General features: G+C 36.0%; 1 protein-coding gene across 4 annotated transcripts in view; it reads right to left on the bottom strand.

Moving 5' to 3' along the window:
• Positions 1-286: 286 nt before the first annotated feature.
• Positions 287-19,902, bottom strand: part of Rab3ip (RAB3A interacting protein) — a 56,835-nt gene continuing 37,219 nt past the window's right edge. For 2 of the 4 annotated variants that reach the window (XM_023716305.1, XM_023716304.1), the window contains exons 5-12: positions 14,006-14,083; positions 13,250-13,453; positions 13,040-13,096; positions 8,968-9,096; positions 7,726-7,838; positions 3,983-4,082; positions 3,827-3,896; positions 294-658 (exon numbers count right to left, since the gene is read on the bottom strand). In XM_023716305.1, the coding sequence (XP_023572073.1) occupies positions 576-658; positions 3,827-3,896; positions 3,983-4,082; positions 7,726-7,838; positions 8,968-9,096; positions 13,040-13,096; positions 13,250-13,453; positions 14,006-14,083 (834 nt within the window). In that variant the 3' untranslated portion in view covers positions 294-575. Of the gene's footprint in view, positions 659-3,826; positions 3,897-3,982; positions 4,083-7,725; positions 7,839-8,967; positions 9,097-13,039; positions 13,097-13,249; positions 13,454-14,005; positions 14,084-19,902 lie in introns of all 4 variants that reach the window. The other 2 variants (XM_004632158.3, XM_023716306.1) reach the window with 2 other exon arrangements.

Below are 19,902 nucleotides of genomic sequence, written 5' to 3'. Positions count from 1 at the left end.
CTAAATTAGAGGAAGCAGGAGGTAGGTTTTTTGCAGATGGAAATGGAATCTAGAGATAGAGAAGGGAAGGAGGGGAAAATAAAAATGTGGTATGTACATGTACCAACTCCCCATGATGAATGTATTCATTATGTATCAAAAACATGTATTAATAAAAAAATAAAATCTTATAAAGCAAAAAAAAATAATAATAATTTTTCTTGCCTCAGTTTGGTATACATGTGAAAACTACTTAATATATCCTGTTGAATCTAAGGGGTCATATTAGAACTAGAAGAGAAAAGCATTCAATCTAACATAAACCATTTATTTATGTATTTATTTATTGGGTTTTGCATCTATAAATTATAATCACTAATACCCCTGTAATTCTTCATATTACAGTGTGTCCAACTAAAGAATAAGCAAACACAGCATAGGTCGGTTGAAAAGAAATCACAGTACTTCTCAGTGTAATTTTCAAAAAGAGGGAAAAGTCTTGGACCCATTTCTTGGAAATAAATGTTGAGTAACCATAAAAACATTCAGCCAATTTCCAGTTGTTCAGGAGGTTGTGTGTGGTCCCACGCAGTGCATTAGAGTTCTTCTTTGAAATAACCCAGCTTTGCCAGTGACATCTCTTTTCTCAACTGCATAACTTCCCAAAACATCTGATCAACTACACAGAGAAAAGAAATATGTAAATCATAACTTAGCGTCTGAACTATTTTTAATGTTTCACTTAAAATTATAAACATGCCAAAATGACAAATTGGGCATTCCCAATTGTACTACTGACTACATTACCCTTCAATATTTCACATAAACTTTTTATTACTTATGGGCATCCTAGTTTTATTAATAAGCAATACTTATCACTTTTGTCACAATAAATGCTAGATACATAAAAGACAATCACTATAGCCCCAGGAGAAGTAGACATGTCATCCCTGAGGAAGCACTGGTGCTGCTCCACTCCAAGGTGAGCATGCCCAGTGCTCCACCATTCAGTTACCGTCCAGCAAGTGCATCTTCTTGCTCCAGTGTGTTATATTTGGCAATTTTACTGTTCATTAACACTAATAGGAAGTGCAATAGGAAAAAACCAAAAAGATAATCCAGAAAAATCAGTAAAATTCTTTGTAATAACACGTAAAGGTTCTGTATATGGCTCAAATTAGAAATAAAAATAAATATAAAGGATATTCCATAACTTGCTTTCCTTTGCTAAATTCTGGGGTCATACCAAATTGACCTCTTAGTGGTTCTCAACCAGGAAACTTCCCCATCCCTAAGGTATATCTGGCAATAACTGGATCCACTTTTTATTGTCACATTTGAGGGTTGCTACAGACATCTAGTGAGTAAAGGTTAAAGATGCTATTAAATATCCTACAATATACAATACACCCCTTCAGAGCAAATAATTATCCAGCTCAAAATGTCAATACAGGTTGAAATCCTTATCCAAAATGTTTGGGACCAAGAGCATCTTGAATTTTGGATTTTTTTTTCTTCAGATTTTGGAGTATAAAGGTCTTAGATAAGAGACTTCAATGAAACTCATTTATGTCTCCAATGCACCTTATACAAAAATATGATGAATGTTTAGCTTCTTTGCTTAAATTGTTAACCAAAACATGGACTTCCATTCAACCCTCTCAAAGACACTGCCTCAATTTGAACATACTTATCCCACTGTTCTTATCCCTTCTGGAAGCTGTTCTGGAAGTTCTCGTCTGTGTCTTCATATTACAGAGGTTAACTCGATGCCTTGACTCAAGTCTAAATGTTTACTCGTCGTGGTCATTTGACTTCAGGGAAGAGCCCCAAGTGGCACTGCATCTCATGTTTTGAAGAGCCTTTCTTTTAAATGGCACTTGATACCAGCATTTACTGAATTTTTATTATACCTTAAAAAGACTCACAAGTGAAGACTTCCAGAATTGCTTCAGAAAGTAGGAAGAACCATGAGATAAGTGCATTCAAAGCAAGAAGTATTTTTAAGAAAAGCAATGGCAATGTACCCTTCAATGTAATAATTTTTACATGTTACTATATATTTTGATCATCCCTTGTACATATATCCTGAATACTGTTAGAGCATATGTGTGCTGACTACAACTCATCACAAAACTACAACTTATCACAGAAAGTCAGGTACAGAATTTTCCTCATTTGGCACCAGGTCAGCAATGAGAGCCTCATATTTTTCTGGTTGAGGGATATTCAAGCTATAGCAAAGTCAAGAAATCCTGCCTTACATTCAGTTGTCCTCAATTCTTTTTTGCCACAAGACACAAATAAAAGATCTTAGATTTTCAAATACCTATTTATGTAGTACCAACTGTATAAAGTTTAAGAGTGACAGAAACCAGAGACGATACTACTCTATCAAAATCACTCAAGTCACCTTCTTTCTACTTTGATAAAGTAAACTGTCTTTCAGATATCCTTGTAGATCTTTTAACAAAGACAAAAAAAATTCTTCACACTTTAACATAAATTATGTATTCTCCAGTTTAAATAACATTATCTACCAACAACAGGTGATCAAAAAGATTTTAATTTCAAGTTATAAAAGTAATATAAAGCTTAAAAATTACTTCAATGTTACACAGGCTCTTGAAACTCACCCATAAGTAGTTAGGGTTCATCCCTCTTCTTGTATTAAAATTCAATTAAATTTCTAATTAATGACTTTCTTTAAAAAAATTTATCTATTTATGTATATGGTACAAGGACTCGCTACACAGACTCATAGTGATTCTGCCTTCTCAGAATCCCCAGAGCTGGGATTACAGGCATGTGCCACCATGCCAGATCACAGTGGCCAGCTCAATGTGCCCGGGGGTGGGGCTGGAGTGGCATGTGGTAACAGGAATCGAACCCCAGTCCCTGCACTTGCCTAAGCAGGCACTTAGACCTCTGGGCCATCTTTCAGCCCTAGTGACTTTTTAAAAAATACACCGGAGCTCGAGAATGATTAATTTTTTTTAAGAATGATTAATTTTTGACAGTCTAATTTTTCCATCTAATTTATGTAACTGAACGGTAGTAGGCATCTACTAGGCTTTAAGTATAAGAATATTCTCAGTGCCTAAAAAATATAAACAAAGAAATTTCTCATAACTACAAAACTGACACAGACTTGTTCCTAATCTAGCATCTGCTATTTCAGTTTTAAAACACGCTCAAGAAATGCAGCCTTGGAGCTGTTAGGTCATAATCAGTTTTCATGCTTGATATTAAAGTTCTTGGGTTATAAAACCATCAGCAATCGTGGAAAATTATATTAACAATATTAAACATTTGCATGGTTGGCTTAGGTACATACAACATCTGCACATTTCTGTGGACTCAAAACATGGTACTGTATTCAAAACAATTATTTCATGACCACTTTATTAATTCACATATGAAATACAGGGAAAATTAGTAGCTTGTCCACAGTTCTTATCAATTAAGATAAATCGATTACTTCCAGAGCTAGCTCATTTTCATCTAGTAAAGAATAAATTCAATAAGCTCTGTACTCTTCTTACATTTACCATTCAGTTCAGCATATATCACTTACTAGTTAAAGTGCTCCTGCTTAAATTTAAAAAAGAAGCAAATTTTAAAATTATTAAATGCTTTAACTAACATGCATCAACTGTATAAAGCAGTAAGTTTCACTGTGATATTTCCATATTTTTAAGAGGTTAACTATTCCCAAATCATCACACACGATTAGAATTATAAAGGATATTCAATATAAACGTAGAAACAATAAAGTTTGAGCATTATTTGTCCTTATACTTCTTGCTACCTCTTCATATATTTATGATGAATAAACAACACTTACCATCTTGCTGTTTCACAAGTCCTTGCTGAATATATCGAATGTATGTAAAAAAATTACACACAGACGTGATCTAGAACAAAAGTACAAAAATGTCATGACCAGTTGAATGTCTTATATCAATATAACCTTTATTAAAACTCATGGTAAATCACTTACCCGGTATCTGCAAAAAGGAGAAATATAATAATAGTTGCTGGAGTCTCCTAGTTTAATTCTGTGTTTGCAGGATTTACTCTGGCCAGTGAGAGCACATTTTCTGTAAAAATAATGATTAAATTTTAATTTTTAAAAATTAAAAGGCATTGTGCCCCTATGCTCACTACAAGATGTATATCCAATTCAGAAGTAAATATTTGAGAACTTAGTAGGAACCAGGCACTGTTTTGGATACCTGACTAGAGTAACGAGAAGTAAAATTCCCTGCCCTCATAGGATTACATAATACTTTAACACTAACTATGGTTCTAGACACAGAAAGTAGATGTTCTAAACAGATTTCCTATCAAACAGTGAAGCTGCACGAGAATGATCAGCTGCAGGAGAGCACTCAGCTTTCCACAGGACTTGTAACTTCTCTGGAGCAAAGAACCTAATGATGACTGTTTATGTCTCAAAACCTGTTACTGATAGCTGCAGAGTAACAGCTTCTACATAGGGTACTTTCTTTGCTTGGCTGGTTGGTTTACAGGCACTTAGTGTGGAAAACAGGGAGAAGTACAAAGGAATAAGCCATTTTACAAACACACTGATCCTAGCATTTACATAAAGACTACACTACACTTCACGCCATTCTTTCTATTTGTGTACCACAAAGTCTGGCATTTGGTATGAGAACTTTCTGGCTGAGGGTTAGGCCGTAAGGCTCTTCAAGACAAGGACTTTTATCTTACACATCTTAAAATGCCTACCATCAGGCATATGCCTGGGACACAGCAGACATTAGGCAACCATTTAAGTGAGGAGCCACCTGCCACTCTGCTGCTCCAAGAGATGTGGCTGCTTGTCCAGCAGGCTGGCCTTGTAGCACGCTGGCTAGCACCATTATAAGCCAGGAATTGGCTGGACATAACTACCACTCTTTTGCAATGAAAACTCAGCACGGTTCTCATTATAACAGAGGGCCAGTGGCATTTTATATGACATTTTGAATTATACAATAAAGAGATATTACATGAACATCAAATTTCAGCTATACCTACAAGAAATATGTCACCATAATTAAGAAAACATATGGAGTATGAACTATTTGGATAATTTGCAAATCACAAATTGATTCTTACCCTTTCAAAGAGATTTTGACTCATTATCCCTTCACTAGTATTGCTTATTTATTGCTTTATTTGTAACAATATCTTCAAGAACTATTAGGCTGGGGAGGATAAACTAAGGTTCAATTTTCGGATGTCCTTAACATTTCCAAAAGTATAATTTACTCAAGAGGAAAAAGTAACATTCAACTGGTTAAAATTAATTGATGTGTTACTCTTTTGGAAACATATATATATATACTTATATGTGTCTTTTCTAATTTTGAAAGGGCTCTGCTAAAGTAGCTTTAAGCATCAACTTTTACAATAAACACTTTCTTAAATGATCTCATTTCTAAAACCACGTGGAAACCAGTCATAGAATGTACTTTTGTTTTGAGTCAGGATTGAATGCTGTTTCTGACTGCACTCCAATATTTTGCTCTGTATTTTTGTATGTGATATCTTAGTTTATCTTTTAGCTCTAGTCTCAATATTTTAAAACTGCTTGCCATTTTCATATAAGGATGTTAACATATCTAAATCTAGACCCCTAATCCTTCCACCACCACAGCCATTCTGAATAATTTCCAAAGTTACTTCGAATCATTATTCCAGAGATCCACCTGTACCATCTTTCTCTTTGACACAGCCCAAAACCCTAATCTAATTTTTCTTTCTGGAGACTGTCATATCCTCCTTTCTCTTCCATACATTTGCCACCCTCTGAACACACTCCACTTTCCTATTTCTAAGCCATCAGTCATACCACACATTTTTCTTTTGTTCATTTTTTGTAGATAGGGTACAGAACCCAGAGGTTCTACCACATCCTCAGGACTTTTTTTACATCCTCAGGCCTAAGCTACATCCTCAGGCCTTTTTTATTTTTTTATTTTGAGATAAGATCTCACTAAATTGTCTAGGCTGGGTTTTTGTTTTGTTCTGCTTCCTATTTTTTGAGACAGGATGTCACTATGTAGTTCAGCCTGGCTTTGAACTATGTAGCCAAGGATGGCCTCCAACTCGTGGCAATCCTGCCTCAGCCTCCTGACTGCTGGATTACAGGTATGGGCCACCATGCCCAGTTTAAATTTTCCAGGCTGCATTCAAATTTGTGATTCTCCTATCATAGCCTGGGATCACAGGCATGAGATACCATATCTGGCCCACCTGTACTTTATCCAAATTTCACCCCCATTTCAAAAATTCAGACCAAATCCCTCTCCTTCTAAGAAGAGTCCTTGATCACAGCTGGAATAGTACTGTCTTCAAAATCCCTGTAGTCCAGTGCCATTTATTTATTTAGTCCCTATCTTCAAAATATAATCCCATGAGCTTGGCCAGGGCCATGCTTCACATTTCATTTTTTTAAAAAAAGACTTCCTTTAGTTTTTTCCACATAATATACATTACAAGTAGCATGGGCTCTGGCTTCCAACCTAATCACAATATCCTTAAACTAATGTTATTCTCTAAATCTAGCCTAGGGCCAGCTCAGTGGACTAAGCACCTGCTTAGGCAAGCGCAGGGACTGGGGTTTGATCCCTGGCACCACATGCTGTGCCGGCCCCAGCCCCCAGGCACACTGAGCCAGCCACTGAGACCAGACATGATGGCACATGCTTGTAATCCCAACACTGGGGAGGCTGAAAGCAGGAGGATCACTACAAGTCTGAGGTACGTAGTGAGACCCTGTAACAACCAAATACATTAAAAACAAAACAAAACAAAATTCAGGTATAGAATTTAAGAAAGTAAATCCCTTCCTTAAAGTTCAGAATTGTGAACTGTGTTGAGGACTGCACTTCTACAATAGGCTCTAACAAAGATGTGGTAGTTAACCTCAGTCTTGTTGTCTTCTGGTTTCAAAACAACCCTGACAACAATCAATTGCCTTCTATGACTTTCTCAGTCTTTCCAGTCTCCACACTCAGCTGCTTCTTAATCACTACACAGCTTCCTCAAAAGCTTTCCAAACCATTTGTTAAAAACAAAGCCAAGGCACAATTATTCCTTGGTTTTAAGCAAAACATTTTCTTTGCCTAAGGTTTTCGATACTATTCATTTCAGTCTTCCCTCCCTATAAGGCAGAATAAAAAAGCCTTGCCTGCAGTGAAATATGGCAGTCTTACTTAAGATCTGTATTCTCAAATACCAGTCACATATAAAAGACAGAACTGATTGTTTGCCAAAAATAGAATTTTTTATAATAACTATATGAAAGGTAAGAATTAATCAAGACTTTTTTGGCATCAAGACTTTTTGCCAAGCTTGGTAAGAGTTGGTGTAACTCACTACCTCTCCAAACTAACTTTTATGGCAACTCTCAGAAATAAGTATTTTATATATACCCAGTACACACAGCTACACACATACATAAAAAAATAAAAAAATTCTGTGATGTTTCTAATATTGGCCTCCCCGGATCCCTATAAAATTCATACACACATACCTAAGTCATATACACATACTTTCTATATTAAACTTAAATGCTGTATCCCTGGGAATTTGTCTTTGGGCTGCATAGACTGTAAACAGAAATCTGAGAAGAAATTAAAACACATTTAAAACCAAACAAAAAAATCACTAAAAAAATGCAACATACAAATTTTAAATTTCATCTTCACAGTCACAGAAGAGAAAACCTACTTTGGTCCTCCACATTCAACGGCAGAAGCTTTCACAAATCGAATGGGCTGTAATCCCACTGGCTCAATGCTTAGAGTATTGTTTTCTACAGCCTCCAGAACAGCTGAAGCCAACTTCAAAAAGAAAAGTATTACATCACTATGCTTGCACAAAAATGTCAAAACTATATTCAATAGTGACCTTATTTCATAAGTTATTCTCACCAAAGTTTCACTAACTCAGTCTTAGCCAGTGAAAGGAATCATAGCCTTGATTTCTTTCATAATGCAAACACTGTTATGAAAGGCAATTCAGTTATAGAGAAGTAACTTTTCCCATTTACCTAGCAGAGAACTAAAGGTGTTAATTCTGATCTCTCTAATCCTTACCCACAGTTACCATTCACTGAAATATTACCTCAAAATAAGTTATGCGATAAATAGTAAGTATAGCTATATACTTTCTCAATTTGTTTTTATGTGTACAAAAGTCTACAAAAAATACGTAAGATATAAAGTATTATGTCTCCAGAGTAACACTTGATAAACAGCAGATCAGAAAGGCAAATTCCTCCACTCTGATTAAGACCGGCCTACCACAAACCAACTACATAGCCATCATAATGACATATATTCATATCAAAAATGTTATACTATTTATCTTCAGTTATCCTTACAAGTAATGTTATAATTAAATCCTCAAAAGATTTAACAGAAGATTCTTAGGATTAAATTTCTTAAACATTAATCAACAGGATACGTGAAGAAAAATCTTTCACATGTAAGGACAAAACAGATGAATGTACATGTACGTAACGTCCTGTACTTCTAAAGTTTTTGTATCTCCTTAATTTTTCCTTTTAATAATCCCATGACATAACCAAAGAAGGCATTATCACTCTTGTCCTAAAGATGAAGAAACTAATATGGTTTTCCATCATGTATAAAATAAACCCAACAAAAACCTTTACAAACTTTCCTTTCACTGTCCCCAGGACTGTAGGTCCTAGGCCCTGCTCTCCTGCCCACGAGATTTATGCCTCACTCCAATGCAATGCACATTTCAGTACGAAGGAGCCATGTTCAGATAAGAAAAACTATTCAATAACTGAATGCCAACAATTACAATCCTAATGGATGAAATGGCAAAAACACGGAATTTATAATAACATATTTGATATAAGGGCTATTAAAATACGTAACATGACTTTAAAAAGTATAAAAACAACTGTAACACATTCCTATTAAAATGAAAAAAAATTACCTCGCTTTTTGAGAATGTTAAACATGGAAAGATGTCTTCCTGATAAATTTTGTCTAAGAAAGGGCATGTTCTGTCCATTGTGGGCTCATCCTTCCAAGATCTGAATTCATTATACAGAGATAAATCAGCCTAACAAACAAAAAGAAAACATGAAAAGAAGTTTTAAAAACCATAAGCATAAAACCACTTTACAAAACCAAAACTAATATAAATAGTAATAAAAGACAATGCTCTTCATTTAAATAAATTGAGCTGTTCCTAATTATTGTATGAAAATAGTTTTTCTTCTAAAAACCTGGCTGGCCCTTTTAAAACAGGTGCACACTGCTGTGAATATGAAAACTGGTGAAGTCTTCTCTAAAAATAATTAAAAGGCAATTTGGAGACAAGTCAATTTAAGGTCTTAAACAAACTGAACCTAAGCTGTGAATCTAGTTTGCGGTTAAAATTACACCAACTGTGTTATTATTTCAGTGCAGTCCTAAAAGAATTTTCAAAATGTTTACTGTATAAACAAACAAAAAAAACCAAAATAAAGCACAGTATTAAATTCTCATCTAGTCTAATAAATTGGCCATTATACTTCCAGCACTTTGATTTCCAGTATCTACCATATATCAGTGAATTATCACTTCTCTAGCTGTTCCTACTTGTTCTCCTTTTCCCTGTGATAAATGTTTCCCAATCGTTCTTTCCTGGGGATCCTTCCATTCACTTAGCCTCACTCACTCCATACCACCTGGGGGACCACAAAGCTACACACACATTACCCAACAAAACAGTACTCTCGTCACACAGCTCTACACCACTGTATCCAGCTACAATGGGTGTCCTATGAACAACACACTGACTAAGCCTGCGACCACCTTCTGGGCTAGCTCAGTCACAGGTACATGTAGTTTACATGAAAGTAACAAGGAACTGAGTGTATCCATTTTCCTATAGATTTTGAGATGTATAAAAGCAATCTCAATGTGAATTTTTTCTTCCCAATTCATAAATTCCTTGAATCAAAGCTAAAGGCAAAAGGACAAAGAATATTAGCAGATAAACAATAACATTTTCATTTTTTTTTTCCTTTAGTAAGGAAAATGGACATAAATCCCAAAGCAGCCAACTGGAATTCTAAAAACAGACTCTAGTTTAAAGGCATTTCTTAAAAGCTAACTCTTAAAAAAAATATGAGCACAACTTTATAAACTGCTCAAATCTCTACAAGACATTTATTATGACCCTATTCTAAAAGGTAAGGAAGCAAGGACTTAGATAATTTGCCCAAGGCTCTACAGCAGAGAGTCCAAATTCAATCTATGTGGCTTAATCCCAAAGCCATGCATTGCATATACCTGTGGCTGCATGCATGCACTTTACATGTTTACAGAACACATGTTGTTAATGTCATGATTGAGTGTCTCGTCATGTATTCTATAAAAAGACAAGAACTTTCTTTTCTTTTAGGCTGTTGTATTTGTTCTAAGAATTATGTAAGTCAAATTTTTACATCTACTATATCTAATAAAATTTTGACATAAAACATCAGAAGGTTGAGATACACCTAGGAAGCAAGAAGTTATTATTTTGAAGTTATATGATGTCTATTGATATCTTAAACAATTTCAAAATCTAAAAATGAACTTTAGAAAGGTTCCATAGAAAAACAAATTTTTAAGTTTGAAAAACACAAAATTATACACCTACTGAGAAACTAGCAAAAATACAAGTTTAATGAGCAATTAAAGTTGCTAGTTAAAGAAATCAAAATGTTTTTAAATTTTCTTAAATATGTCACAGGAATCAATGAGAATTTTATTTATTTATTTATTTTTGGCAGAACTGGGGATTGAACTCAGGCCCTTGCACTTGCCAGGGAAGCGCTTATTCTACTGAGCCATCTCTCTGGCCTCAATGAAAATTTTAGATTTGTACAGATTCCATGAAGCATTGAACTTCTCTCTAATTAGCATTCAAGAGATGCAAAGTAAAACAATGAAATTTAATCTCATTCCAGAAAGAATAGCTGTTATCAAGAAATCAACCAGAGAAATGCTGGAGGGTCTGTGGGGAAAAAGGAACCCTTCTCCATTGTTGGTGGCAGTGCAGGCTGGTGCAGCCACTGTGGAAATCAGTGTGGAGCTTCCTCAACGAGGGACTACAAGTCCCATTTGACCTCACTATTCCCCTTCTTGATACCTTCCCAAATGAATTAAAAGTATCAGATCACAGCAATATATGCACACATCTATGTTTATAGCAGCACAATTTGTAATAGCTAAATCTTGGAAAAAGCCCAAATGCCCATCAACTGATGAATGGATAAAGACAGTGTGGATTTTATACAATGGAATACTACTCTGCCATAAAAGAATAAGCCTGAGACATTTCTAGCTAAATGGATGCACCTTGAGGCCATGCTCTTAAGTGAAATAGACTGGACACACATGTGTAAATACCAGATTGTTTCCCCGGTGAGAAACCAAAAGCGTAAATAAGAACCAAAATGTACTACAGGGGCCACAGAGCAATGTGATCGATGACATAAGAGTGTGCCTAAGGAGAGTCACATGGAGAGAAAACATTCTCTCAGGCTTTCAGAGAGCAAACTGGTCAAGCATGGCCATGACTCATCCACATGGCTGACACTGACAAAGGATCTACAAGCTGCAGTACAGGGTTTCAGGCTAAATCCTAAGGGGATACAACTGACCTTGTTAGTCAGTCATAGAAAAGCTACATTTCTTGTTATTTAGGTCTTGCTTTATCTTGGTCTTAACAATCCAACAGAAAAGTATAAAAATGAGGTATAGAAAGTAAAGCCATATTAATATACTGAGCTGTAAAGGGCTCAAGTCAACAATGTCTGACATTGCTAGTCCTATGGATAACCCACTACTATTATGGACTACTGGACTATATTGGATTATTTTGCTGAATTCACACATCTACAATATTTAAATGGCAATGGAATACCCATCTCTAACAAAACTAAACAAAAAAAGGGGATACAGATGAAGGAACATTTTGTATCTATATATGCAAAACAGGATAGATATACAGCTACTTTCTCTTAATTCAATGAGAAGAAAGATTTGTACTAATAGTATTTGGACAGGATATCATGTCTGCATGTTGTACTATGAATAACCACTAAGAAGATAACAATATGCATTGTATTAATTATTGAAACTGTCCTATTAATCGGTTTTGAAACTGTCTCATTGATATGTTTCTCAATAAAATAAAAAAATCAATATGTCATTTTATCCATTATTAAAAAAATGTATTATAGGGGTCGGGGGGATGGCTCAGTGGAATAAGCGCTTCCCTGGCAAGCGCAAGGGCCTGAGTTCAATCCCTGATTCCACCAAAAAAAAAAAAAAAAAAAAACGTATTATAGATATTGTGAGACAAGAAGAAAATACTTAAATGGGAAGGCAGAGAGGAAGAGGGTTTAAAGGAGAATGGGGAAGGAAAAAAAGCATCAAGTTACAACATCCCAAAATGTACCAGTAAATTTAATAAAAAAATGAATTTCTAGAATTTCATGTTGAAAATATAAAATATATATTATTGAATAAATACAATCACCTTCTTCAAGATTAATGATGGTCTTTAACTTAATGTAAAATCCTACTTTTAAAGAAAAAATTGAGGAGTGGTGCTGCATGAATTACTGATCAGTCTCACTGGAAAGGAATCATGTGCAATGACAAAATTTAAGCTACTTTATCGTTACCTCCTTGTTACTCAAGACATTTAAAGCACATAATATCTCAGTTACACTTTATGTCTTTAAAAATGACAAGGTGTTATTTCTATTTTTGTTGCTTAACTGTCTGAATTAATGCTAGGACTTCCTGTTATCAATATAAAATTCTGCTTCTCTCAGAATTTAAATAAAAAGCAATATACTAATCTTAAACAAAAACCACCTTATTTTCATATTTTTATCTTCATATTTTATTATAGATTCTAATAATAATGCATTTGGACTAACCGAGTCATTAAAGCCACCAGTCCTTTACATAAGACATAGTTTGTTCCCTAAATAAAAAATTGAGATTAAGAAACTTACCAGGTTTCCAGCAGGTACTCCAAGGTCAGGCAGGTAGAGAATGGAAGTGAAGAATCCCTGAAAGCAGCCAGCTCTAGATAAAGCCTCCCCCATCTTAATACTGCACATTTTGTACTAAAAATTTTTCTGGCAAAAATCATAACTGACACCTCAGTGATGAGAATTAACAAGTACCAACAGAGTCAGAGGGGACAGTCCTTGACGAGTTACCTCTTTGCAGTCTTTTACAATTGGCTGTATCACACTGAGGTCCTGATGACTGCCACCCATAGCACTGCTTGTACTTTTATTTCTTGTATGCCCCCTTTTAAAAGGTGTCTTTCCACCTGGCAGAGGCTCTTGAGTAGGTGATGTTGGAGAACTGGACAATACGAGGGTCTTCAATGCAGCCACTTCAGCTTGAAGTACATCAATCTTGAAATGAAATCAACATAGTTAAACACACTAAACAGTTTTATGATAGATCAACTTATTTGCTAGTGATTTGGGCAAAACACTTTCAAAGACGGGTAAGAAGTTTAATTTCTATTCCTGCAGACTAATAAAAAGAAAAAGCATTCAAGTATTTTGATGTTTCCACGTGGCTCAGATTCAGCTGCTGGTCATGTCAAATGAAATTTTGTATTCATCAAAATATAATATGATTATAGCACACTTCTAAAATAATAAAATATACTAATACTTAGGTATTTTCAGTGAACCAGAAAATAAATATGAACTTTAAAATGATTTTAAAATCCTTTTGATAGTGCAAGGGATTCATGAGGCTTTAAAATTTTTGATTCTAACACACATGAATACCAATGTTTACTGTTACTTTGTATTAGCTGTGATGCAGTAGCTATTTTCTTTATATTTTTCTGTAGTATCCAAGCCAAAAAAAAGTACAAAATCCAACAGATGTTAAAATATCTTTAACACAATCATCTTTATCTATGATTCATTATTAACTAGTAAAAAACTTACTTTCCCTTGTGCTTCTTTCAGCTGTTTTTCTGCAGTTGCCTGCTTGACATTTGCTTCTCTCACCATCTTATGAGCCTCCTGAAAAAGTTAATCCCATATTTTGGAAACAAAATATTTATCATTTGTTTTCAAAACTCTTTCACCAAGTGTCCATGATTGAAGCAAAAAGGTACTGCCAAAATTTAGACTGAAACCAAGAATTCAACTAAGAAATGGCAGCTGACATTGGCAAGACAAACTACCAGGAACCCAGAATAAGGATGCTCTAGTGCCCATGACCACTGAGGCAGTCGACAGAGGCGTGGGCAGACTGCAAAAGTGATGAAAGAGAACACAATGGCCCACACATCAAAGCTAACTCCTTTGCATGTTCATATTATTAGACATGACAAAGATATCACAAAAAGGACAAACAAATTTTAACACAATAATGTAGTTTATAGGATGTATAGACAACTGTCCAAGAAAAACATTCACAAAAATAGTATTACATAAAGTTGGTACAAAACAATAAATCAGAGTTTACCCTTTAATAAAGTCTTAATTTTTAATACCACACATATAAAATGCTAGATATTTTCTTTTTATTCATACAAAATCCACTCATCAAACATGGATTTGTGACATTTCTTTGTGTGTACCATTCGAGATGCTGATAATACACTTGGAAAGAGAAAAGATTCCAGCTGTCACAGAACTTTTCTCACATTCTAATAATCAAATACACCAAGGTTAAGCATTCTGGATTTGGGAAAAGCACAACACATCTTGTATTTTTAAAAAGGTTACACTGTTGTTTGGAATAATTTCTATAAGGAATTAAGGATGGGTTGAGACACTATGGAATTACATAATTCTGTGGTATGGAACAATTTATATTTAGAACTTTTAGTTCAGAGGTATCTTGAATGGACGGCAGAGAGGAGAGAGGTCAAAGATATTTTAATTGGTACAGTTCGACAACTGTACCCTCACAAAGGTAAGTGGGGTCCCAAGTGGAAAAAGGGAGCGAGAGGGAGCCAGACTGAGGCAGGAGCAGTATCAAAAAAGATGATGGAGGGAATTCCACAATCAGCAAAAACATCAAAAGGCTCATTTGTTTTAGTGTTTGAAAATTAATCTACCATTCCCTCCCTCCAACACTAAAAATGATGTAAGTATAATCTATACCAGGAGTCTGCAAATTTTTCTGTAAAGCATGAAATAATATTTTTGGACTTGAAGGCCAAATACAGTTCCTATTCCAACCACCCAACACTGATTTTGCAACTCAAGAGCAGCTACAGGCAACACAGAAACAAGTGAATGTGCTCAGCAAGTGAAGGGTCTCAGCACACTTCATGCAACCGGAAGGCTGCATTTCATCTTTCTTCTCCACGTGTCCATCACCACATACAGCTGTGCTCACTGCTGTTTCTGGGGTGGTAATGGAAACGCTTCAGATCTACCTTCTCGGGGAATTTCACGCACACAACAGTCACCGGACTGTACCTTAGATCTTCAAAATTTCTTTCTGCTTAACCGGAATTTTGTTCCATTTGACCACATTTCCATTTCTCCCATCTATCAAGCCCTGGTGAACACCAATCTACTCTGTGTTTCTGAGTTCAACCAGTTTAGATTTCACATATAAGTGAGAGCAGACAGCATTTTTCTGTATCTGGATTGTTTCACTTATCATAATGTCGCCTAGGTTCATCCACGTTGTCTCAAATTTTAGGATTTCCTTTTGAAGGCTGAATAATATTCCAATTTTATACATAAATTTTTTTATCCATTAATGGATACTGTTTTCATAGCCTGGATAATGAGAAATTGTACATAACATGAAGTAGAGATATTAAGATACCAATTTTCTCTCCTTTAGACATGCACTCAAATGGGACTGATACTTCTATTTTTAAGTTTTTGAGTTGGAACCTCCATACTGTATTCTAGAATGGTAGTACTAATATCTGTTGCCACCACCAGTTTCCTAGGGTTCTTTGCATCCTTGCCAATACCTGCTAGCCTTTATATTCTGGTAATAGTTTAACAGGTATGAGGTAGCTGGAGTTTTGATTCTTATTTACCTCATGATGAGTGACTTTGAGTACCTTTTCACGTACCTATTGGCTACTTGTATGTCTTCTTAGAAGACATTCTTTACATATTTAGGATATTTTTAACCCCATAATAGGTACAGGATTTGTAAGTATTTTTTCATTCAGTAGGGTGTGTTCTCAACTTTTTGATACTACTTAGTGGCTTCTCAGCTTGATGCATTCCACTTATCTATCTTTACCTATGCTTTTGGTGTCATCTTCAAAAAGTCATTGTTCAGACCACTGACAAGAAGCATCCCCCTTGTTCATGCTAGTTGTTTCTGTAGTCTCAGGCCTCATATTTAAGTCTTTAACACATTCCTGCCAGCTTCAGTCACTGGTGGTACAAGCATTATTGTCCCAGTGGGCTGCGTGTACCACCTGATGAGATCACCCTGTACCACCCAATGGGACAGTCATGCAGGAACCACCAGTGGTTCAAACCAGAGGGAACAAACACATGCAAATCAGAGCCATCCAGGAATGAGACATACTAATTATAACTACATCCTAAAGGTTTATCAATTTCAGACTTCTGTTTTATGGTTTCAGATAAGAGTCCAGCTTAATTATCTGCATGTGGATATCCAGATTTCCCGGCACCATTTATTGAAAACTATCCTTTCAATAATGGATAAATCCCTTGTGAAGATGAGCTAATCATAAACTCAATTGTGGGCTCTTTATTCTGTTCTAGCTATACCCTTTTATCAATGCCACATTGTTTTGATGATCATCACTTTATCATACACTTTGATCTCGGGAAGTGTGATATACCCAGATTTATTTTTCTTGTTCCAGACTGTTTTAATTTCAGTTCTTCATGGTTTACAGCATTATTTTTCTCCTAACTGGAACAAGATACTCGACAACCACAACTTAAAGCAGCAAAGGTTTAATGTGCACGTGGTTTTGGGGTTTCAGTCTGTGGCAGGCTGGCTCCGAGTTAGAACAGCATGGTGAAAGCACATGGAGTAGGAAATCTCCTGACGTCATGCCAGCCAGGCTGCACAGAGTGAAATGAGGAGCTGAAGGAGAAATATTTGTTCTCACAGGAACAGCACGTGAGGTATGGTTTACATTCCCAGTGTGTAATCCTTCTGCCAAAAATACCACCCATGTACTTATAGAATGCTTCATCCACTGGCATGGTATCCCACACAGCACTGCTTCTGACCGAGGAACACACTTTATGGTCAAGGAAGAGCAACAGCAGACTCATTTTCACAAAATTCACTGGTCTTACCATGTTCACGCACCCAGAAGCAGCTAGACAGAACAGTAGAATGGGCTTCTGAAGACGTAATCACAGCTCCATCTACATGGCAATACACTGTAGAGCTGGGGAAACGTTCTGCAGAAGGCTGTATCCTCTCAATCTGCATCCAATATATGTAACTGTTGCTCTCATAGCCAGGAGTTACCGGTCAAGAATTAAGATGCGGAAATGGGAATGGTACTACTCACCAATTACACCAACTAACTCACTAGCAACAATGTTCCTTTCTACTCCCATCACCTTATCCTACAGCCTGAAGGGAGCTCTGTGCTCCAAATACAGTCCTCCTTACCTCCATTATGGAGCAGGAGTTCAATTTCTCCTTTGTAGTCTGGATCAATCTTTCCCCACCAACACCTTAGTTCCCTTTTTAGCTTGTTGACCAAAAGGCATGAGAAGCCCAAAGTGACCAGAGATTAAACTTTAGCTTCTACTTCTCTGAACTCACTGTTATGTATCCAGACAGAAGCTTGTTCCCTTCTGGAACTAGGACTTCTAAGCCATTGTCAATATTACCATGCCATTCAATGAAGATCAACAGGAAACACAACCACCCAACGTAGACAGGCTGACAAATGGCTCAGAATTTTCATGAATTAAGGTATGGGACACCCAACCAGTTAAAGAACCAAGATCTACTAAGGTGCTTGCTGCAGATCAAGGGAATATAATAGGTAGATGTTAGTTATAAGCACCAGTTATGACTGCATGACCAGTCACAAAAATGGGGATTGTAACTGTCACGAGTTTTTTTGTTGTTGTTGGTACTTTTCTGCATATATACATATATAAAGCAGATACACTTGTTTTCTTTGTAAGATGCTCATTGACAACATCAGTACTTATAGTTACATCTTACATCTACACTGTAATATTTAAGTTATGGAATATCAGAAGAAAAACTACCTTCTAGTATGGAGAATTAGTGTATTTCTGCTTGTATGCAGACAGTAATATCAGTCATAATTATGAAATTTGCTATTTTATTTGGAGATTAAGCATGGTTTAAAGAACTGTCTGGATGTGAAACTGACAAAGGATAGACTACGAGGAGTAATCATAGTATGCAAAGTGAATGGATTAAGAAACTTCTTGCAGATTAGTGGACCTTAATTCTGGGTTTGTCTGTTGATGACTGACATGTAGACAAGCAAAAAGAGGGGAGGAACCCCCCTGGATATTTGTGTCCCCAACCAACAGGCTTTAAAAAAAAGGCGGAAAGAACTGTCCCCATTTTGGCACAGCTCCAGTTGTGTCATCATTTCTGAACATAGGTCTCCAGTTTCTTCAGCCTTTCAGCACAAATTGGACCAGCAACTGCACGGTGAGTTCAGGTCTACAATTTTTGACTGGGGCTGCACCTTGATCACTCTTGTTCTGTGGTTTCCATTTTCTTGTGCTGAACAATTTGTGGATCATCTAGCTCTCCAGCACACAGGTGACCACTGTGATTCCTTCACCTCTAATCCCACAGCCAGCCACTGTGGACACTGCCGCCTCTGATCACACAAGTCTACCTAACAGAGCTCCATGAATGAATGAATGAACAATGAATGAAAGAAAATGTGCTTGTGTTCTCTAGAAAGCCCCAACTAATACTGCTTCCAAACACATAATTCCAGTGACACATCTTGTCCAGCTGATGAATCAGTCCACTGGTGAGTACAAAGCTCCCATAATACACTGCTTCTAAAAGCTCCACTGCTCAATACGTGAGACAGTAGGGGATATTTGAGATCCAGGTGTAACATGGTTCCATATTAATTTTAGAATTTTTCTATTATTGTAAAATTTCACTGGAATTTTCAAAGTGACTGCACTCCATCTATTGAACACTTTCAGTTGTATGGACATTTTAACAAGATTAATTCTAACCCATGAATATGGGTTATCTTTTCACATATCTGTGTTTTAAGTCTCTTTATCAGTGAATAATTTCAACATACAAATCTTTCACCTCTTTGGTTAAGTTTATTCCTAAGTATTTGATTATTTTTGCTATTTCTGTAAAATGAGACTGCTTTCAATTTCTTTTCAGTGTAGAAATATCAACTGACTTATAACTTTGTTGCTGAATCTTTGATTTTCTATACACATGATGCTGTGATCCGTGAATAGTTCATCTTACTTCTTGCTTTTTTCTTGTCTAATTTCTCTTGCTAGGACTTCCAGTACTGTGTTAAGTACAAGTGAAGAACAGGTATCCTTGTCCTGCACCAGATCTTAGGGAAAAAAACTTTGTTTTCCCCCATTGACTGTAATATTGGCTATGAGTTTTTCATATGCTGTGTGGAATGACATTCCTTCACTATCTATTTTACCAAGCAATTTTAACATAAACAGATACTGAATTTTATAAAATGTTTTCCTTTATTGAAATGATGTGGGCTGGGGAGATGGCTCAGTAGAATAAGCGCTTCCCTGGCAAGCGCAAGGGCCTGAGTTCAAACTCTGGTTCCACAAAAAAAAAAAAGAAAGAAGGAATCAGAAGTAAGGTCTAGAAGGGGCCGGGGAGATGGCTCAGTAGGATAAGC

This window comes from Octodon degus, unplaced genomic scaffold (genome assembly GCF_000260255.1).
Source record: "Octodon degus isolate 3935 unplaced genomic scaffold, OctDeg1.0 scaffold00047, whole genome shotgun sequence".
In the NCBI taxonomy this organism is placed as follows: Eukaryota; Metazoa; Chordata; class Mammalia; order Rodentia; family Octodontidae; genus Octodon; species Octodon degus.
The sequence above is the reverse complement of the archived record's forward strand: the minus strand, read 5'-3'. Positions and strand labels throughout refer to the sequence as shown.